This window comes from Hylaeus anthracinus, unplaced genomic scaffold (assembly GCF_026225885.1).
Source record: "Hylaeus anthracinus isolate JK02 unplaced genomic scaffold, UHH_iyHylAnth1.0_haploid 5, whole genome shotgun sequence".
In the NCBI taxonomy this organism is placed as follows: Eukaryota; Metazoa; Arthropoda; class Insecta; order Hymenoptera; family Colletidae; genus Hylaeus; species Hylaeus anthracinus.
This window is the reverse complement of record NW_026535322.1, coordinates 347,772-370,680: the sequence shown is the minus strand read 5'-3', so window position 1 is coordinate 370,680 and position 22,909 is coordinate 347,772. Positions and strand designations below refer to the sequence as shown.

At 32.3% G+C, this 22,909-nt stretch overlaps 4 protein-coding genes across 15 annotated transcripts; 1 reads left to right on the top strand and 3 right to left on the bottom strand.

The window, feature by feature from the left end:
- Positions 1 to 35: 35 nt before the first annotated feature.
- Positions 36 to 2,663, bottom strand: LOC128895674 (potassium/sodium hyperpolarization-activated cyclic nucleotide-gated channel 1-like). Its single transcript, XM_054158462.1, has 9 exons — positions 2,613 to 2,663; positions 2,300 to 2,538; positions 1,925 to 2,140; positions 1,464 to 1,626; positions 1,258 to 1,391; positions 996 to 1,183; positions 714 to 919; positions 412 to 621; positions 36 to 350 (listed from the first exon to the last, which is right to left on the bottom strand). The coding sequence occupies exons 1-9, from the start codon at positions 2,661 to 2,663 to the stop codon at positions 36 to 38; spliced, it is 1,722 nt and encodes a 573-aa protein (XP_054014437.1).
- Positions 2,664 to 3,228: 565 nt separating this feature from the next.
- Positions 3,229 to 11,922, top strand: LOC128895664 (F-box/LRR-repeat protein 20). Of its 3 annotated transcripts, XR_008461842.1 has the most exons (9): positions 3,229 to 3,369; positions 3,599 to 3,874; positions 3,956 to 4,984; positions 5,177 to 5,584; positions 5,659 to 5,802; positions 5,868 to 6,134; positions 11,158 to 11,287; positions 11,541 to 11,618; positions 11,782 to 11,922. XR_008461842.1 is itself a non-coding variant. In XM_054158440.1 (7 exons), the coding sequence occupies exons 3-7, from the start codon at positions 3,827 to 3,829 to the stop codon at positions 6,093 to 6,095; spliced, it is 1,857 nt and encodes a 618-aa protein (XP_054014415.1). In that variant the 5' UTR covers positions 3,351 to 3,369; positions 3,599 to 3,722; positions 3,805 to 3,826; the 3' UTR covers positions 6,096 to 6,558. The 3 variants fall into 3 exon arrangements, 2 of the variants coding, with proteins under 2 accessions (XP_054014414.1, XP_054014415.1); XM_054158440.1 differs by lacking the exons at positions 11,158 to 11,287; positions 11,541 to 11,618; positions 11,782 to 11,922 and having other exon boundaries at positions 3,351 to 3,369; positions 3,599 to 3,722; positions 3,805 to 3,874; positions 5,868 to 6,558; XM_054158439.1 differs by lacking the exons at positions 11,158 to 11,287; positions 11,541 to 11,618; positions 11,782 to 11,922 and having other exon boundaries at positions 5,868 to 6,558.
- Positions 8,352 to 17,450, bottom strand: LOC128895665 (heat shock factor protein-like). 10 transcript variants are annotated; one of them, XR_008461843.1, is made up of 13 exons: positions 17,202 to 17,450; positions 16,564 to 16,672; positions 16,348 to 16,472; positions 15,901 to 16,236; positions 15,739 to 15,821; positions 15,441 to 15,629; positions 14,617 to 14,679; positions 12,898 to 13,437; positions 12,051 to 12,156; positions 11,511 to 11,604; positions 11,115 to 11,344; positions 9,082 to 10,827; positions 8,352 to 8,834 (listed from the first exon to the last, which is right to left on the bottom strand). XR_008461843.1 is itself a non-coding variant. In XM_054158441.1 (12 exons), the coding sequence occupies exons 1-11, from the start codon at positions 17,304 to 17,306 to the stop codon at positions 11,130 to 11,132; spliced, it is 1,965 nt and encodes a 654-aa protein (XP_054014416.1). In that variant the 5' UTR covers positions 17,307 to 17,450; the 3' UTR covers positions 8,352 to 10,827; positions 11,115 to 11,129. The 10 variants fall into 10 exon arrangements, 9 of the variants coding, with proteins under 9 accessions (XP_054014416.1, XP_054014418.1, XP_054014419.1 ...); XM_054158441.1 differs by having other exon boundaries at positions 8,352 to 10,827; XM_054158443.1 differs by having other exon boundaries at positions 8,352 to 10,787.
- Positions 17,451 to 18,793: 1,343 nt separating this feature from the next.
- On the bottom strand, positions 18,794 to 22,756 carry LOC128895663 (protein pigeon). Its single transcript, XM_054158438.1, has 10 exons — positions 22,408 to 22,756; positions 22,138 to 22,274; positions 21,757 to 22,063; positions 21,421 to 21,683; positions 20,172 to 21,322; positions 19,747 to 20,088; positions 19,468 to 19,682; positions 19,181 to 19,384; positions 19,043 to 19,114; positions 18,794 to 18,975 (listed from the first exon to the last, which is right to left on the bottom strand). Exons 1-10 carry the CDS (start codon positions 22,463 to 22,465, stop codon positions 18,905 to 18,907), a joined length of 2,820 nt encoding a protein of 939 aa, XP_054014413.1. The 5' UTR covers positions 22,466 to 22,756; the 3' UTR covers positions 18,794 to 18,904.
- Positions 22,757 to 22,909: the final 153 nt, after the last annotated feature.

Sequence of the window (22,909 nt, the reverse complement as noted above, 5' to 3'; positions counted from 1 at the left end):
ATTAAACGTTGTTAAAGCGTAGTATCAAGACGAATTTAGCGTTCCGTTTGATGCGACGGCACATCTTTCCTACTGCTCTGTATGCTACTTATGTTAATATACCGAGGACCAGTTGGTGTGTCCAGATTGTACGCGTCTCCGAGGGCAAGACTCTTTTCCAGGTGCTCGAGGGCTACGTTTTGCAAACGATTCAATAGGTCTGGATACGGAGATATGTGTCGCCTAAAGTCATTACGATCCAAAACGTTGACTTCGCAAGTTTCTACCGCGATCACGGTCGCTATCCTGTGGTCGCTTTCCATCACTAGTGCCATTTCCCCGAAGTAAGTTCCATCCTCCAAATGACATACCTTGAAATTGTAGGAATCTCGTCGAAAAGAGAAACACAATCGTCGATGCGATTAACGTTACTTCTTTTCCTGTAGAAGTGTACACCGCCACAGTACCGCAAGCGATGAAGTAGAGGGATTCGCCAAGTGTACCAGCTTTAACGATCTCATCACCAGTCATAAAGATTTCGGAGCGTAACTCGCTGACCAACTGGGACACCACCGTTTCCGGTAGATGCTTGAACAATTCCACGGTGCTGATCAGCCTCAGATAATTATGTAAAATGAGTTCCTAGAAAAAGAAAGCTTCGTTGTGTCTTATTAGATTTTAACGACCCACCGAAACATTTGAGAACCTATTAGATCGGTAAACGTTTAAGGGACCTCGCGCAAGTAGGGAGAAACTTGGTTTATAATTTTTGCATCTCGTTCGAAGCCCTTCCTGTTTCGGTAATGATAAAATATCAGTAAGCGACGTTGCAACGAGTGTGGCAATTCTTTGCATCGCATATACTCCTGTAACTGTTGTATGATCTTCAGATGCCGCTTGATAGTTATGTGAAACGTCGTCATCAAATGAGAGAATTGGGCTAAAAAAAAGAGGAATAATGATTGCAGGTTGTTCCGGGAACTCGGAGGAAATGTTTGTAGTTCGGCTTTGCTTACTTAATAAATACATGAAACCAAGGAACCCGACGACCGTCAATATCAAGTTCAATATTATGTCCTCTGGCGTTTTCACGTCTAAATAATGCGCGGAACGTACCAACGAAGTGACGGCACGATTCAGGCATACCAGGTATCTTTTCACTTTTGTTTTCTTGTTCCGAAAATACGACGATCTGATCCAAGAACTGAATACAAATACAGATTGTAACATTTAGACGCAAAGCTGCGTTTGAATAGAGTCTGGGTACAGGTACTAAACTCATTGCTTAAGGTGCCCAGGTGATTAACGGACATTGGAACATAATATTCCAAGCAACCGGCCCAGTGAACACATACTACGATGACGGAGAATGTTTCTAGAATTTTGTACTGTTGAAAGCTCATTCGGTACACCTGAAATTACGCATAGCCGCGATAGTATGGCAATCGATCTCTCGTTATAAATTGCCGTCGTAACAAACTAACGTTATGAAGTCTGCGAGAATAAACAATAATATTGCGAATCCGTAAGATCTTCAACATATTGAGAGTGGTGCAGTACCACGTCGAATTCGGAATAATGAGATCGATGAATCCTATGGGTAGCACGGTCATGAAGTCTATCAGGAAGTAGTTTTTCAAATATTTTCTGTATGGATATAAGGCCGATTAGGGTCAGCGTTGATGCGTGCAGGCGGTGTTAGACGCAATAGCGGCTCGTTACGTATAGTTGAAAATATAAAAGAAAAAACATTAAAAAATTTAGAAGAATTGCACGCGTTAAGTCAATGTTTAACTATTATATTAAACGATCGCGCAAAGTTGCTAAATAACCTGGTCTAAAGGTTATTTAGTTCTGTCTATAATATTAATGACAACGAAGCGGTAACAAGTGAATTGAACTATCGCGCATCCCAAGTATGAGAACGATCAAGCCATTAACATACAGTGCCACTATCCTGGGATCAAGGACTATGACTTTTGTCCGATAATCATAGTAGCCAGTAAAAAACCACATCACTATATCGCACAGGAATACAATGTTCATCATGTCGTTGATTATATGCCAGTTATCATGATTTTCGAAATGAAACGTGATGGAAACTGGTATTATCAGAAGGCCCACGAAGGTGAACACAGTCATTAACGATTCCCAAACGATCCTATATCAGAATCGAAACATAATCGTTGTATTTGAAAATCAATCAAGAATCTGACGTCACAGATTCGAAGCCACTAGATTTGATCTCACAATTAAACCCACCGTTGTATGTATGTACGTATACGTTTTATAGGATAAACAATCATAAATTGCAATTAACCTGAACGAACTAAAAGGATGTATCATATAAGGATACGATTTGATGTGTCTCGAGATCTCGTAATTGACTGTAGACGTGCTTTTCAGCCACCAACGCGTTAACGGATGCTTCCGGGACAAGATACGTTGTCGCATGAACCACCGTTGCAATTTAGGTCCAACAGAATTCCCTTTTATATGATTTTCCAACTCGTCTTGTTCTGTCGGCTGCTGGCAAATATGCTGAATAATCGGTGCATACTATGCGATACAAGAGCCGAATAAATTTCCGTTGTACCATTTAATAATTATTATATCTCCAACAGCAAACTTACTTCGACATTTGGCGCTTCCGAGAAATGAGGAACGTAAGCCATTAAATCCATATTTCTGATCGTTGTCTCGATATATCAATCGTGACGTAACGCGAGACTCGTGTGAAACGTACGATAGCAATTATTATTTTCTATAGAACGAACCAATATAAATGTATAAAGTGATATCCAAGTAATATGTTTCCCGCGTCGAATTTTATATTGAACAGATATAATATCCTTTGATTTTGATGGCTGAATAAAATTTGTTTCTTTTCAGCAAGGATAATAATTGAATGCAGACATAATAAACTGGTGGTATATGATTATAAGAGAGAAATAAAATACAGATTGAATCGTATTCGACATTTCGATATTTCGATTTTCTCGTATTTGTAATTATTTATCTGGTTAGTTGGCGTTTGACATTCAAGGCATTGTGTCATTTGGTATGCGCGCGAAGCACGTGACTCTCATAAAAGCAACTATGTATGTATGTATGTATGTATATATGTATGTATGTATACACAGTCGAATACACAGTACACAGCTGATTATGAGCGATGGTCTGAATCGTCTGAATCTCGTACACTGACGTTTCACCACGATCCACCGATTAAAATCTGGATTTCTGGATAGTTGTACTTGTCAACGTAACGAACCATTGTCGTAGCGTTATTTTATTATGCCAATGGTATAGCGATAACGTTCGACAACATTCGATAACGTTCGTATATGCAACATGCCAGATCCGGAAGGTCTTCATTTACCCATAGATGTAAGTCTTTCTTTCCTTCTTTTTTTCGATCGCTCGTATTACCCCTGTCATTCTTTGCTTGAATTATTTTGTTCCTTAATTTTGTTTCTCGTTGTACAAATCAGAGGTTATATCAATTAAATTACGAGCAAAACATTTATCTGCAAAGGTTATTACGAATTTTTTAAACGATATAACGCTCTGTCTGTTCGCTTTCCATTTTTATAGACACTATATATTTTCTTTTTAGATAATTATACATATACTATCGTACCTATCTACATCCGATCGAATGTCCGCAAGACTAATCAATCAGACATGGAGAGAGGCATCGCTCGCTATGAAATTTGTAGATCAAGAAGCATTAGTTTTTGGTCGGTCGCGTGCAGATAATTTGAATCAAATAATGGATGTATTACAGCATTCTACACGGCCCTTCTATCATTTTATTTTTAGAGAAGTGGAACTTAAAAGAAGTATGCCAGTGTGGGATCGTTACGGACTACATATGAAGAGTCTTGTACTGGTACGAGATATCGTTTTTGTAGAGAAACCTAACTCAAGAAAAAAAATACTTTTTTACAAATCTGTGTATATTAATTTTTAGTTGTGTTGCGATTTAAGCGAGAAGGCACTTGTAAACATTCTAAAGTGCTGTCACTCTTTAAGAGTATTACGTATCGATGGATGCAGAGAATGTTTAATGTCTGGCAGACTTTTGGAAGACGAAAACGACATAAAGGAGCTCTCTGAAACATTTCAAAATCTACGAGAACTTAGTCTTGGTTATAATCGATATTTGAGCGATGCACTTTTCAACAGATTAGTTGCTATTTGCTCGAATTTAGAATCCTTAAGCCTTATAGGCTGTCAAATATCTTTCCACAGTGGATTATACAAAAAATTTTATCCTCAAAACAGGATAACGTTACCAGATGCTTCAAATTCGGTCTTAACTTTTCTGAACGCGTTGCATTACCTCAAACAACAAGCATACAAGTTGAAACACTTGAATTTCGGCTATACCTCGATCGATGGAACTACTTTGGCCACTTTGTCAGCTCTACAGAATTTAAAACTCGAATCTTTAATACTACAAGGATGTTATCAGTTGACTATCGATGGAATCAAAGGTCTTACACAATATCAAACTTGTTTAAAAGTCCTTGATATTAGTTTTTGCGTGCGTATTACGGATGCTAGTCTACTTCGTATATGTAAAAATTTGACAATGTTAGAAACACTCAAAATAAAAAGGTGCCGTGCAGTTACCGATATAGGTGTACAATATATTCGATTACTCAGGAACTTGAGAGAACTTGACATCTCGGAAGTTGAACAACTCACCAAAAATTGTATTACCCATGGGCTTTGTTCGAGATGTGATACAGATACCAGTAGTAATACTACTACTCGTAATGTAAAAGAAAAGATCGATTCGGAAAATTTCAATTTTAGATGCCTTGATGATTACGATATGGAAAATATCATACAAAAAAAGAACTTGCAAATGTTCTCTGCAAATGCATTACATCTTCATGAAGAATCAATCGAACGCATATCCAGGTGTTTCCCTAATTTAAAGTTGCTCGAACTTGGTTATTGTTTTAATGGCGTTACAGACAAAACAATACAGGTGCGTAAAAATAACTTTACACGCGTTATGCTAAGCTTTGATATTACAAAGATTTAATATAATGTACAAAGAATGCCATTTGAACTAGAATTAAAAAATTGGTCCGTCGATAGATTCTACGCTGATCGTGTAAATCATATATTTTTTCAGTGATGATGCTCATGCATATAAAAGTAGGTTTATCTTTTATAGATGATATTCAAGGAGCTTGTACATTTGCAAACACTAAAAATAAACCATTGCGATAAGGTCAGCGATGCTGGCTTAACGGGTATGGGTGCTGGTAACCATGAAACTGTCGAAAATATTGAGATTGTACATGAACCAGAAGTTACAGAAACTAAACTAAGAATTAGTTTACGTTCGAGGGCAGAAGAAGAAATAGTGCGCGATGCTAATCGAAAGTGGAAAGTCATGAAACTCTGCGAAAACGTATCTAGACCTTTGAACTTGAAAACATTTTCTGGATTTTCGTTGATTAGACTCAAATATCTTCGCGAACTCGACCTCTCTGGTTGTAATAAAATCACCGATGTTAGTTTAAAGCATGCATTTGCTTTTCCAGAATTAAGAATCTTAAATTTAAGCCAATGCCAACAGGTAACTACAGATCTATTTGAACTATATGGGAAAGCCGTACCAAAATCTTTACGTACCATTTTACGTTATTAAAGGTAACGCACATAGGGCTGGATTACTTATCTAAGAACAATCCAGCAATCGAAGATTTAAATCTCAACCAGTGTCATAATGTATCAGATATAGGAATATCTTATCTGGCACAGAGACTGCACAGATTAAAGCGGCTTCTTATACAGGTAATTCTTCCAAGAAATAGAAATGAATAATTATTAATATAATTTTATCTGTTCTTTTATTACAGGGGTGTTCGCAACTCACAGATCATACCCTTGACTCTATCAGATTGTATTGCAAGAGTCTTCATTATCTCGATACCCGTTACTGTCTAGGTATGACAGTAGCTGGGGTCGAGAGTTTGACACATCTATACGTCGATTGGATCAAACACATAGATGATATTGTCTCTCCAGAAAACGAAATACCTCCTCCACCTGCTCCACCTTTACCGTCATTACCTTCTTTACCATAGAGACGACTTCAATATTTCCTTTCACATTTTAAAGACAGGGTAAGAGAAAATTAAACTATTACTTAATGACGACCATAAATATCATATTTTTGTTAGATTTTATTCAACGAACAAAATGGGAAACGTGAGATTGCGATTTACGAGTATCTATTTCCCCAGAAAATTATATTAACTTAAATATTCCTATATAATTGAATAATATTTGATATCCTTTAAAATGAACTAATAGTTTGGTTCAATACTTTGTAATCATATTTAATTTAAAGACCACAAAGTATTGGAAAAGACGTGAAGCAAACATAGATTTTTTCACAAACTTTTTGCATCAAAAATATCGATATTTAACATTATATACAAGAAAATTGTACATAGAACTATATAAATAACAAAACAGATTGTGCTCTTAAAAATATTTATGTAAAAATATTTATAATTATTTATATAGAAAGATCAGAGTTTAAATGTGTATAACAATGCTTTGCTGAAGTTATTTATAAGAACAAATTAAAAAATCAAGCAATTTAATAAAATATTTATTCATTACTATTTAATACGTAAACTAAAAAAGTAATTGATTAAGTATATTTATAAAACATCGAGTGATAATGTGAGTTTGATTACGTGCAATAAATTAGCCAAAAATATTATTCAAATGATAAAATATTCCTCACTTATTTAAACATAAGGAAGAAGTGACTGATAAAAATATTACTTACAAGTTGTTTTACGATTTTAGAGCTAGTTTTATTGCGTCCAATATTTAAAATTTAGTTAAAATTTTAGTTATCTGTTGGAGTTTATCCTTTTGTACAAAATTTTTAATATATCACAAAATCTGACACGTACAAATAGCGTAGCATCAACTACATCTTTGTACAGGATACATATTTTGATTTTTGTTTTTAATACAATATATAGTTTGATCCCCTATGAATTAAAAATAACATTACATAGATATAATAAAAATTCGTTAAGACTAAGTTCCGTAAGATTTTCTAGAAATTATGAATTTGGAGCAATTTAAATATTTGAAAATTGAGTGGCTTTCAATTTTCTGTATTAAACTTTTGCAAATTGTATTATTCTTTTATACCTATTGGTATAAGAAATAGTTCATAGAAGATCAATAACAATTTTTTTATAATATTCAGAAGAAAGAGGATCTCTGAAAACTTCGTATCGTGTATGACACATACATAAATAACCTAACTGTGGATTCTATCTACAAAACTGTAAAATGTACTTGAAATTAATTTGAAAATGGAAAAAAGTAAAATACATAAGAAAGATATGGTTAACACTTTACTGCATATGGAATTACATAATATATGTTACGTTTTCCTATGAATTTTTAATGTAGTATAAACTTTCTCTTGACAAATGATTATAAAAAAACTTACTTATTACTAAATTAAAATAACATATTAATGTAATAAAGATACGCAGTACCATTCTGATTACATTATCTACTGGTAAACACAAACTTAAATTCTCAATTTACTTGTTAGAGGTTCAAGACCAAGATTTCAGTGTTTAACAAAACAGGAAGTCAACCATTGTAACTGTTAACTATCCGATGCTGAAAAATAGTTTGTCAAAAGAATACTGAATTTGTAACTAAAACAAAAATGAAAAAAAAAAAAAACGTTAAACTTTGTTTTTTGCTAATTGAATCTATTTACAAAGTAAATGTACAATTAAATATTTTTATAATCTAAATAGTCTATTGAATATTTAGTTTTACTAGTATTAATCAATTAATATTAACTCTCTATAATAGCCATCAAATACACATAGATTAAATTTGTATCATCTTTCCATTTCAAATTAATACACTTGAATCTCTATTTTACATTACTATAACGACTATTTAATAATAACTGTCTGATTCATTTACAAAATTCATTATAAGTATCGACAATACCTTAATAACTTTACATGGAGTCTTTAATGTGTTAACAATTTTACTAAAAGAAGCAATCTTTAGAAGATCAAATACGAAAAATTCACTTATTGGAAGTAATAGAATCTTTCACATAACACTAAAGTAGTGATAGTGTTTGAACGAGAACACTGAAATCTTATCTTGTACTATCACTTTTGCTTCAATTATCCTTATACCACAGTGAAACAATAGATACGAAAAGTATAATGATATGTTAAACAAATTTTGATTTCCAACACAATGTTCCAACTATTGTATGTATATACATATATATGTATACATAAAGTAATCAAAGAAAACGTTATATATATATATATATTCATATGCGCCGCATCGTATAATATTCACTTGTTAATACTGTGCTCTACACACACTATATAAAAAAATGTTACTGTTCTGTTGACGGACATGTTTGCTAAATATCCTGACAGCAGGATTCTTTATCGGCGCGACAATCTTCTGCATAGCTTATGTACAAATCAATGAGAACAGGAATTATTCCTTCAATACGTTCTCATTAGGCTATTTTTGCAAGAGACAGAAATACGTTTAACACGTAGTTTAATCATGTGAAAAATTAATATCTCTTCCAATCTAGAGTACACATTTGGTACTTTTATGTTGTACTTTCTCCTTCAAGGGAATTTAAGTAAACCTCTGTGCGTATTTCAATTGTTACTTTTCTCTGCACGCTATATATTTGTCACAGGGTTCGCTGCATCATACAGTTAATTATTAAAACGAAAGGTATTACCAACGAGGTAATTAAAAATCCAGCAGTTTTTCTTCCAAAGCTAAAATAAAAAAATAATTATATATGTATACATATATGTGTGTGAATCATAAAGCACAAATCTGAGATAGCATCAATCGCTTATCGTGAAAGAACTTCTTGCGAGTCTCCTTAGTCAAAGATCTATTTTCCTTAAATTAAGAAATCCTCTGCATGCTCAGAAGAATATCAAATATATTGCAAAAGGTGAAATGATAAAAATTGTTCATTTCTTTGTTTACATGTAAATAGTTACTGAAATTAAATACCTTATTTACTTTCGACTGCAATGAAACATATCAATGATCCATCCATAGATTTTGCTAAATTAACTCTTAACACATTTATTATACAATTTCTTTAAGTAGATCAGTCTGATACAGAATATTTTTAAGTCGCTAATTAGCTGAAAAAATATATAATCAATTGTGTTACTACAAGCACAGAAAGTCTATTCATAATTTAAATACTGTTTTTTATAGTATGAAGAATTCTTTTAGATATGAAAGAATAACTTCGAATTTGTTCACTCTATTATTTATAAAACATCTTTAAAAAGAGTATATGTTCGTACTTTTTGACAATTGTTATTAAGTTTGGGATTATAATTTGTGGACCAAATAAACTAGTAAATAAATGAAAATCTCATCTACTAATACATATACATACATACATATGGATTATATGTATGTATATATATATATATATGTGAACATTTATTAAGAGCATTCATAAACATATGTTTGCATAAATATAATTCTTTCATCAACATCGTTTCAAAACGCAATAAATATATTATAATTTTCTTTCATATTTACGGACACGTACGATAAACAAATCACATTAAGCATATCTCAGATATGCATTTCCTAACACAGGAAATAAAATGTATACCATTTTAAATACGCATCAGTCAACTTAAATATTTGCATACTTATGCATTTCTTATTTATCTTAAACTTTTTACGTCTTAATAAAATCATGACATTATTTAATATAAGTTGATACAATTTCATAACAACCTTATTGAATAATTATTAACAAAGAAGAGAAATAAACGTTTTATAAGCCGATAATAGCTTTACAATGTATCAAAAAGTCGAGACAGGTACATGAATTCGTTTATCTTAAAAGTATAAAAATACAAAATAGCGTCTAAAGTTCAACTTTATCCGTACAATTCTTTAATGAACCAGGACATTAGATGTTCACGTACGCGACACTTCTATTGCAGATGAGGTTAGTACAAAAAATACGAATTTCGTATATACTTTTTAAAGCTATTTACATAGACGAGACGCGTAAACAAGGTTGCACTAAAATCTCATAAATAATAAGATCATCAAGTTACAAATAACAAATGATTCTATCAATGCTATGTATCACTCATACAAAATACGAACAAAATGTTCAATCTGTTCTGGTATAATTTTGTAATTTCTGGATTATTGATAGATATACAGTGTGAACATGATTAATAGATAAGATAAATCTTTGAGATTACACACGCAGGAACTTCAAAGTTTTACATTGTACTATCAATGTTAGTCACTATAACGTGTTCCAATGTTATATTAAAATCAAAATGATTTGTTTACGCTTGATTGAATTTTTAAAGTGCGAATAAATAATTTTCTTATTTCATATTGTTTCATATCGACATGGTATACATAGATTAAAACACAATGAAATCATAAATTACGTAAAAAAAGTTATTGTGGCAATTGAATTTTATCAGTCTGTAATAGCAGCAAATCCAGAGGATTTTATGCGCTGGTAGTTTTTAGCCACAGTGTCCTCCCTAAACCGACGAGATCATTGAATTGACCACTTATATCGAGACTGCATTCTCCTCTAGTAATTAGGTACCCTTTGTTTTGTACATTATGCAAGCTCGTTGCTTATTTGCTCATCGAAATACACCGACAGAGAAAACGAGAGCATGCTCATGATGATCCATTGAGAATAAAACATACTGAAACCAAAGCAACAGTGGATGTAACAGTGATCTGAACCTGCAAAAAAATCTGCCCTGAGACAATTTCTTTTGGAATAAAGACTGGACCTGTCAGACAGAACAATCTCGACAGGAAAATGTAATCTTCAATCTGAAGATGCGTTAAGTGACCAACTATATGAAAGATATCAGATTGTAACACAAACCGATAATAATCATATGGATTAACAAAACAATGTAAAGATTCCACATTAATGTACAAAATAATCTCTTTTCTTTTCGTTTATATCGTTATTATATGAAAACTCATTACTTATTCAATTTAAATGAGATCAAGCGACTCACCAGAGGAATGAGACTTTACGAAGTGTTTACATCATTTGTTAAGGATTCAAGAAGCGAAGCTTTGTTATCATCCAAATCTAGAGGATCAGATTCGTAAAGATTGTTTGCAGTTGCATCAGCTGTTGCACCAGGCGAAGTACCATCCAAGAACATCATGTCATCGTCGAAATCTAGTAAGTTTTGTGTTGGATTATACGCCATAAGTTCTCCGCCATTCCCATTAATGTTTTCTGTAACTCCGAAAAGACTATATGACTTTATGACTCGCTCAAAAGAAGAAGACAAAATTCATTTTACTTTTGCATGTATGTCACTATGAAAAGTAACTGAAATCGATTTTCGCAATCATTAAGAGGATAATGGATTTGACTAGAAACAAACAATTACAAGTTTTACCATTAGTGTGATCGTCATCTTCTTTCTCAGAATGTGGATTCAGCTCTGGATTAACAGGCATACCAAATGACATTGGATCGTCTGCACCAAATAACTGTAAATATATATGTATATATATATATATATAGACTAATATATGTGTACTAATATATGTATATATATTAGTCTCTTTTTATATATATATATATATAAAGTAATGAAAGAAAACTTTTTATAAACACTGCTTAACGCTTTGAGGGCGGAAAACTTTAAAGATGAATGATCTTTGTAGATGGAGCACTTTATTGCATGTTGCATACCTCTTCGATTAACTATAAGCAAATACATATGCTCCGTATTATTTTACTTACAAGATAAATGAAATGTTTTACGATGTTTATTTAGCAAATACATAATCTGATGTTATACTTTCTACAGTCGTCTCAAATATCATTTTGGTTTCGTAAACACAAGTTAAGAAATTTATCAAACATCAGTTTATAGGCTACTTTGATGCTTTGTGCTTGAAATTTATAAGTACTTTAAAAGTTAAATACTTACTCCGAGAAGCGTGTTTGCATCGATACTGTAACCCTCGCCACGTAGAATTTCACGAAGATTATCCAAATCTGTCTGCATTGATTCAAGATGATTATCCATTTCTTCCCTAGAGACAATTATTCAAGATAGATCATTATACTTAAATTAACTATGATTTCACACAATTTTATGGATATCATTATAAACGAATTAGAAAAGCATTGTCAAGGCTTATTCTGAAAAGTACAATCCTTCTATTTGTCTTGAACGATAGCAATAGCAGATATGGGTGACATATTTTCTTCGTTTTTAAAATAGAAAAGTTAATTTAATTCACCATGTGTGAATATTGATAACTTTATATGAATGATACTTTTGAAGATACAATACTGATTCATTATAATAATTAACAAATGCATTTAGAGTTAGTAGTTCTGTTAAACTAAATGATCATTTCTCTTCCCATGAATTAATTTTGTAGGTGAACTTAAAGTGAAACAAGATTTTAGATTAAACAAAATTCCTGTTAAAATCAGTTGACAGTTGAGTATCATTAAAAAATGATATGCCATTTTGATACTATGAAAAAGATGATACCAAAGAGTCATTACTTTTCAAATTCTATGAAATACCATGAAATTCCTAGATCAAAGGCAATGATTGAGATTTGACAAAAAAATGTCACACATTATTATCAGTAAATTGTATAACTCATTAATAAGCTTCATTCAAAATCTATCAAATTGTATTAAAAATAGAAAAATTAGTTGGCTCCCACCTCTATCTTCTGATTAAGGATTTCCATTACAGATAAGTGGAATTCACTGCATTCAACATTCTTTACCCATGATGTGTATGTTGAACTTACGTTGATCCTAACCTGTAAGTAGTGTCAGATATGCCAGAGGGATTGATACAACTCAAAGATAAATCTGTGCTTGTGCCTTCTCCATTGGTATTGAATTTTTCTTCCTCCAAAACTTTTTGAGCACAATTTTTTTTTGAAACTCTTTGACTATCTTTTTTAACATTACTAAAAGCTTCGTTAACGTGATCAATGTTATTATCATTTCTCCCTGATTCAGAGTTACTATTATTTTCATTATACTCTATGTTCTCATTGTCCTTGGCATTTTCGTCGTTAATAATTTCTGAACCTATTAAAATGTCTTCGAGTTTCACCAAGTCAGAATTAGTCTCTTGAGAATCTTCTTCTATGTCCGCAGAATTCTCCAAATTGAACTCTTTCTCTGCATCAACTGCTTTGTTTATATTAGCTGCCATAGCTTTGAGCTTTGAGCTACGCACACTTGATATAGGTACAGGCGTAGGAACTAATTTATTTTCCAATAAAGTAACAGTCACCGGTGATTCTTCCAGTGGAATTTCAAATACATGTGTTTCTTCCCTAAAATAGTGAAACAAGCAGTTGCCAATCTTCGTTATCTAGAGTTAAATTTTTGTAGCCATAATCTGCTCGTAATAGATCTTATTTACTTCAAAAGTCATAATCTGCCTTAGAATACATTCTTAACTACAATTCTGATCGATGGAAGTATTGCAAGAGCATACATAGAAATATTCAAAGCATTATACAAGAACATGCTTCTAAATATATTGTAAAATTATTCTTATTACAATATTATTTTCTAAGACATCAATACAATTTGTTTATAAATAAGCTATAAAAACAAAAAGGAAAAGAATAATGTTAGAGGAAAGTAATGCAATGTGTAAGACATATGTGCATTAGAAGTAAGAAAGTCAATGCGTAACGATCATTTTCTTTTTGCAAAAAATGTATACTATTTTTCTTAGCTCCTTCGGTAAATAAGAATTTAGAATATGAAATTAAATGGAATTAATATTTAATATTTTGTAAACGAAAAAGGTATGCGATCATTGTACAAAATATATATATTAATAACGTATCACACATTCATCAAATATAACATACACATCTGTTAATAACGATACAAAGGGTATGAGTAAATTTGATAAATCGCTACGTGAACATGCGTGGAATAAACCTGACCATACAATGTGTATATAATGTATCCTATCTAAATTAGATTAACCATCCGATGCACATATATTTACATTGTATTAGATCTAACCACAGAAATACAGTTTGACATTTAAATAAATTAATATTTGTCCTATAATAATAATTAACATGTCAACATATATAGTAAGCGAAGCATGAATTATAAAATAATGTTATTAATGATATGAATTAATGAAGGAATTGCGTAAGAAATAAAAGAATCGAATAATAACTAACATTTAAATCAAATGCAAATTAACCAAGGATTAACAAAACTTCTCTCATGAAAATAATAAACTACCGAAAGAAGAGTTATCAATGTAGCAGTATTACAACTGACAAAATTTAACTCTAAGAAAATCATCTTAGTATCAATGGTTTAGATCGAGAAAGTTTCTAACAGAAATAAGTAGTATCGCAATATTGCTGAATGTTCATGCAAAAAGAAATGAAACTAAGCAAAATTGCGATATCAACTAAAGTAATTTTTAAAGTAGTATGAACACCAACACCAAATGACGACAAGAGAAAAATGTTAACCTCGGTTGTTCTCCATTCTTCATCGATGGGATCAAAATTTTGACAGGCACCTTGTTTTTCCTCCTGGTAATATTTAAATTGCGATGATATGAGTGTCATTGAAAACTAAGTAATGTCATGAGAGATATGAAAAAGTTGATTATGTAAAATTCCCTTGTTTTCTGTTTAGTGTAGACATTATCAGGTTATAATATAGCGTACCATAACATGTAGGATCTACTTAATGGCCGATTAAAGACGTAACAGCAATGAAAAAAATTCATACGAACAGCTACTCTACTAAAACATTGTGTCCGACTTATAGTCATTTTTCTACATTAACAGTTCTTACTGTATACATATAAATATTGAACTTTTTCCATTGTTTGTTTGGTCTTAGTCGAACAGTAAAGTGAGTCTCACATGTTAAGATACATCCCTGTATGTGTGTGCAATTTAATTTTAGTATATATCTAAACGATACCATTGTAGTATACGATTCAATACAAATTTATGCCCCCTGTATTTTTAATTGCGTTATGTAAATTATTTACTACATTCCATGCATGAAAAAGTATATTGGAATGTACAAAGAAATTTCATTATAACTTGTCCGGATGATCAGTTTTCTAACTTGAATGAAAGGCAAACACAAATGAAAACGTAAAAACACTTATTTGTAGAGTAACTGGTATTGGAATTTTGTTGTATTCATCATGCAAAACTCCATCTCATTATAATTTCAAAATTGAAAGATTGTACATGACTCAGTTATAGACATCGCCTCGTTTAATTAGCAAATTTATTACTAGAATTGCACCCCATAATAATTTAGTTCAACTTACTTCTTTTTACCCTTACAACCACGTTTTTTCCTTGTATCGATCTCTTGCTGGTTGACCAATTGCATTTCATTCTGTAATTGGACCGAATCATCGACTAAATGTACAGTTTCCATATTATTATCATCTATTATCGATGCACTGTTATGCTCTGGACTTTGAATAGCTGGACTTTGATGTCCTTCTAGCATTCTAAAAGCAAAGGAGATATTTACGTATTATTTAGGCGTTTCATACAATCTATGCTAAATAAATTCAGATAGAAGGAATTAAAAGTTTTGTAACTTTGGTATTAACATACTCTGCAACGATATATTCTGAATCTAAATCTGGTTCAGATGCATCGAGTTCATGAATCACAGGTCCTGTAGGTGATGGCTGTGACTGAAAATAAAAACATACAGTTATATGGAATAATTAGATAAGCTGTATAAAATAATTATTAAGAGATAGTTGTAATTACCTTTGATAATTTAGATTGTTTATTACGTTGACGGTTAGAGTCATCGATCATTAATGGATACCTTCTTTTAACAGAGAGGCCACTGCCTCTCGAAGGTTGCACTAAAGTGACCAAGAAATGTATTAGTTTATTAACAATTTGCTGTTGTTTCATATGTTTTTGCCTAAGCATTGCAAGTTCTCTCCATAATGCTTCATTTTCTCTTTTCATAGCTCCTAATCTAGAATCTAAATGTTCTTGCCGACCTCTCATACTCCTCACTTCTGTCAGCATTTTATTCATTAATTCAGGTTTCATAGGTGTGAGCGTTGGATCTTGTCCTTTGCTAGATGCAATCTAAATAAATCACAATGGAACAATGTTGAAAGAAACAATACATATCGTATGTATCAACATAATTTACTAATGTTACCAGAAACCATTTTTTCAAAACGAAACATTACTTACTTTTCTTTTAATATGTTCTACAAGATATGGATGTCCTTTGCAAAAGAATTGATGTGCAAATTCCATTTCATCTTTGTCACACTTCAAACCACCTAATTCAACGGAAACCTTCTTGTGAAAACCATCTGAAATGTTTGCGTGTATTCAATAAAACAGAAACATATTTATTTTATCGATACAATATTTATCTAGTTCTATGTATACACTGTTACTTACACATATTCAACTGACGAACAAAGCTGGCCATGTTATTGTGTTTATAATAATGAGGTAACAATTCTCTGGCAAATTGTGCCTGATTTCTAATGAAAAAACTCCTACCATTCTAAAATAAACAAATGCATATAGCAACTGTTAAGATGTACATTACAGAATTTATAATTCATATGATCTTTTTGGAACAAATAGTTTTATTGCGAGAAATAAAGTATTAAAACGTTACTTTAGACTGTTATCGACTACTACAAATTTTAAAAAAAATTTGTTTAGCTATATATGGCGAAACTTGTCTATCATCTATAGTCAAAAACTTGATATTCAACGAAAAAAGAGAATTTATAGTTGTAATAATGCGTTGTATATAGACACATATATGCATACATATAATGGCGAAACTAAGTACGGAATAAATTACACCAACATCGGTTATATGTAAAATATAGGTTGTGTATGTTAAAATTTGTACGCGGAGGTCAACGTTTTGCTTACGTTTGAGTCGATTACTCGTCTCACGTTAACAGTGAACTTATCGTTGTCATGAAAGCGAACAGTCGATCCCAGTGTTAGAATTTTTCAAATAATTAACGTGAGACATCAAGAGAAAGCAAGCAAACAATAAAATAAGAAGTACTTACAGGGGACCAACAAATAAGGTCGTCAGTTTCGGGATCTTCTACCAGCTTCCAAAGCTTGGCAAGGAATGCCGGTACACTTGTACCTAATTCCGGAATCGTATGCATCTTACCGTAAACAATTTCAAATTTAATGATTAACAATTGATCGGCTTTTGTAGCGAATATATCACGTTCAGAAAAATCTTCACATCTCACGACAATGGCTGACCGCTGACGATGTTATTCTGCTAGCGCTAGTAGTACTTACAGGTGAAGAGAGAGGGGGCTTCAATGGGTGAATATATTGTATATATGTTGGCTTTCCATTTAATTTTAAAATTATAATGAAACAATCGTTGGTATTGGCCCGGTGATTTATTCTTTCTTTTCGAGTACAGTTTAACCAGTAAACCAGTAAACGGACTAGTAATCTATCGAATAGATTCAGATTTAAATCGTTTGGGCAGTGCTCATACAACTTAAAAACTGATATGGTATAGCATGGTATGTTATGTCACAGCCGACTCGGCTGTGGTTATATCCAATGATATTGTCCGTTCAACTTAAAAAGAGTAGAGTGAATGTTCGTTATACTATACACTTTGATTATATTTAATGTGACTAATTGACTATACAAAACCATCTGATCACAATCACAACCACAACCACAACCAAAACAGTACCATTTTACCAGAGAGTTACTCCAAGTTACTCTCTGCAATTCCCTGGATAGATTCAGGTATATAATCAAATTAATCCAAGTTACTGCTTACCATGTATAATAAATGCTATTTATTTCATTTACAGTGAAGTTTTTATCTTCTTACAAAAAAATATGAAAAAGCCAGAACTGTTTTTGAAACATTTATATTCTGTTCTACACAAAGATAATTAATACTTTTGTACATATCTTTTGATATGTAATTTTCTTATCGATACAATACCATGAAGATAAAGCATGATACAAGTTTTTAAAGTTCGCGTCATCAATCTTGATTAATACATACATTAAAATTTTCATTTTGATACATTTTATAGTTCTACAGAATTAACAATTTTAAATAACTCAGTTTACATTGCAGTATAATTTAAAAACTGTTTAAAGTATACAAGTTACATAACATATACATTGCATATAAACTTATCAAAATTACTCCTAATTAAGATTGATATAAGTCAATGTATAACATCACATAATATAAAACTATATAATAACGTAATAATAAAAATTCAAGTTCAATTAAACAAAAATATAGTTACCATAAAATATGTCGTAAATTGTAATATCACGAATTAATCAGTCCTTAAATGGAGTCGAATAAGTATTATAAATGTAATTAAAAAGTATAAGTGGTTTTGAAACATTTAAATGATTATATTATACTTTGACATACGTATTAACAATGTTTACATTTAAAATTATATGTTGAAATACTTATTTATTTTAAGCTCTGAAACAATAATACTACTTTGCACTTAAATCATTTAGTTGTATAAAATGCAAGTTATGTCGTGAGCATGTATATACAAACTTATCATATATGTATAATTTTCAAGAAAAGGAACACATGGAAGTTTATAAAGTACAACTAAAATCACATTTATACTTAATGGCACTTCTCACATCTGAAACATTATTTTGCACTACTGTCTTTGATTATAAAAGAAATTTATAAATAATTATTGCAGTTCCTTATAGTTTACATTAATCGCAATAAATTTACCTATAAAAAGTCTTCGGTAGACGTCACTGTAGCTTCTATAAGTAGACCGAAATCTAATTCGGTTAGACTAGCTGCAAAAATTAAGGATATTTTACGATTAAAACAAGTTACGCAATTATACAAGTTCTAGATTTATACCTTTTGCTGTAAGTAGATCGAGGAATGTATCTAGCGGAGATAATCGATCCGCAGAAGGAAATGCAGCCAAACCTACAAAGACTTTATTTTATAAAATATCGTGCTAGGGGTTTGTTATCGTTTGTTATTTTTCATTACCGTTGTGATGATTTTTGTGCTGCGATGTTCTACCACGATTCTGACATATTTCACCGCATAAAATGTTAGCGGCATGTTCACGTGCTCGTATCATGAAACTCACTGGATGCAACCACTGATTTAGAAGTCTCTTGGCTCGTGATCTCGGTAGCAAAGATAACAAAGTTAATTTACGAATAGCGTTTTCTTTCGTATCGCTAATATCTAAAAGGAGAGAGAACATTACATGGGTATTATATATTATAAACGCAAGCAAATACATTGAAATTTAAAGATAGAAACTGCACCAGCCATAATAATTTTGCTGACGTCCACTTGCAATTCGAATACCGATCGTTGTACATATTGCAAGAACATTGAATACTTTAGAGTCCTGTATCCAAGGTAAGTGAAAAACGATGTAAATCCTTGTGGTGCCGGGAATGCTATACTTTCTATTGAACACCTATAGCGCTCCAATAATATAAATAATAACCATCGTCTTGCTTCGTCTAGTTGATCCCTGAAGATACGATATGTTTGTATTGTATATTAAACGAGAAGGAAAAAAAAATGAAGAGACTTACACCAAAATAAAGCCACGTTCTTGTTCGATTCGCGGGTCTACAGTTGCAGCTCGACATAGCATTTGACAAAGAGCTCGCGACGTTTCTAACTGTGCGGCAACATATCTTGTCGCCATAGCGTGAACATGCAGAGGGGTACACGATCCTTGGATATGCGTCATCGATGTCTGCGTACCGTGCTTCAACAAATACATAGATAATTCCCTTAAATTTACCGACACAATGTGTTCCTGCTTTGAGGCTGTGCAGCTCTCCATCTCGTTAAATGGCAAACTCGAGTCTAATAATTTATTACCGCGACCACCTGTTAAATCTCCGAGCGATACTGTGGCTACAACCAATCTAAAACATTAATACATATTATAAATGTTCCTAAATGGATGGGTTTGTAGGATATTCATTTAAATTATGAAAAATTTTGTTACCCTCCGCTTGGAGACATCGGAGTGCTGGATCTAGATAGCGCTTCCGGTTGATAGCATGCTAAAGAAACTAACAATTTTTCTGCAATTTTGCTTGGTTTAAATCTCGTTTTGTCTTCATTATTTCTACCAAGTTGATCCCACAATCTAGTCCACAAGTCGCTACGATAAGGAATTAATCTTTGTTGTGGCGAAAGTAACATAACCGATGTGTTCCAAAGCTTCTCGTGACTCAATGTTATACTTAAATCATTCACTTTAATCTCAAAACTGGTATATTCTTCGATAGTTGTAACGGGTATTAACGACAGCAGAGGTATTGCATCTGCTAGCAAATTCTTTTGTACCAGAGCATACGATCCGCCTATAAGAACTTCTTGCATGTACCGTACAATTTCCAACGACCTCGGCTTTTCTGCGATCGTACATACTAATTCCGAAATAATATCCACATCATTTCTATGGCATAGAAAATAATGTAATATTCCTAGACGTACTTCCGTTGATGTTTCTTTACGAAACACTTCAGCGAGGAAATCTGAGGTAATTTTTAATTGCACTAAGTCCAAGGTAGGTAAATCTATTGTTAGTATGTTCGTATTTGAATGAGGAGATGCATTGCTCCCTTCTAAGGAAGTTGGATCATATTTTTTTTTACTTCCTTTGTTATTATTTTCTAATTCAAGCAGTGGTATCAGATAAGAAGAGCGTGATGGAATTGTAGTCAATGGACCACATAATATATGACAGCACGGTTCGTGATTGGTTCCAATTTCGAGAAGATGAGTAAATAAACCTTGCACGAGAACAATCATGTGATGATGTTCATAGATCGCAAATGTCGGTCGTATGAGTTTAGCGCGCGACCACGGTATGCCTGGTATAACACAATGAATTACACAACTGTGATGAAGAAGCGTTACGGAATATGCAAAATGCACCGTGTTAGATTCGGTCAACGAGTTAAGTACATGCTGCTGTGGTTTTACTGGACGATATAAATAATGGTGACAAACACACACCATTCCTTTAGAGTCGGATACCACAATGAGATCTAAGGAACAATCGTGAACTCTTAAAGGTATAACATCGTCTTCGTAAGTTCCACAGTTGGACGAAGTTGATAATTGAGGTAGATTTAGTGGTATGTTCAACTAGAAAAAAAACAAACAGCAGTTTGAAGCATATAATAACATATCTATGTAAAAAAAGTCGTTATATTGAATTAAAATAAACCAAATAATGTATTCACCACTGTCTCATGCGGTAAATCGTCGTGAAACTGGAGACCACTGAGCGTAGGATTAGTTCGAATGGATTTATTTTGCTTATCGTCGTCAGCTTCGGAAACTAAACTTACTGGAATTCGTCGATGATGTATATGATATAATACTTGATTTATCATGTCCCATTGAGCCCACATAAATGTTTTTACCAACGGTTCGGATTTTAACTCTTGTATTGGCCAAAAATCTGATTCAGTTGTATCAAATGATATGGTATATATTAGGATACCTGGATGATAGAATAAATTAGTTTATAATAAATAATAAAACATTTTTTAACGATAACTTGCATAATTTCTCACATTCTTGATGTATCATTAACAAAAATTTATCCAAGTGCCCATCTTCTTTTTCTCTGTATAAAAACTGAATACGCACTTGTTTGGATCTCTTTGTATCTAAGTTATGAATTTTTACACCTTTTTCTTGTAATTCAATTATGTATGCATCGTACATTTCTGCACCTGTCGATATACTATCGTCAGATTCTTCAACTACTGAATTTGTATCCAAGGAAACTTTCTGTTTAGCCACATATCCAAAAACAGTATGACTTTGATTTATCGATGCTTGTACGATATTCAATACTTTTGAGAATTGGTGCAACACCTATATCATAATTTATTATTTTAATTTGACAAATTCCATTAGAAGTGATCAATGTATTTAGATGTTGAACCCACTTGTAATTTATCATTAATCCGGTCGTAACGGCCTACAACAGTATACGACGCAAATATATTGTTTTCGATTGTTTCCTCTACCCAACCAACTAACAGAGATCCATCTTTCTCCTGACCTAACAATTTCCATTGTTCCCCTAGAAATTGGAGTTTTACTTTAAAAAATGACAATTCTATTCATATTGCGTACAAAGTACACGTGCTACACGATTTCATAGGTGTCTGTTACTATTTACATTTCAAAAAAAATTATAAAATCGCTATAGTTACCTGATTGTGCTTTTTCTGGCAAAAGCAAACATAACTTGGCAGCAAGATTATCTATCATATCTACTTGTAAATTTTCTTAAATAGATACTACTTTGCAGCCTTTGTAGCGATTGTCTTTAATTTATCGGTAAGCATCAATTTTGCATATTTTTTGACATTTGCTGATGTATCTTCCAGTATCGTCTGCTACTATTATCATACACAACGTATAATATAGAGCAGCTATCGACAACTGATTAATTTACAGAGATGGTCGACTTCGGGCGGAAAGTAGATAACGTGCAATCATTAATGATCTATTCCCGAACACACCTAACACCTCCTACCACTTTCTAACACACCTTCTGACACCTAGACACCTCCATTTAATGGTATATATATGTATATATATATCCCTTTATTTCCTGGTACATTTCTACGCAGAAACTACGCCTCATTTCTGTGATATTTCCCTATAATTTCCAGGAATTAAAGGGAAATTATAGGGAAATGTACCAGGAAA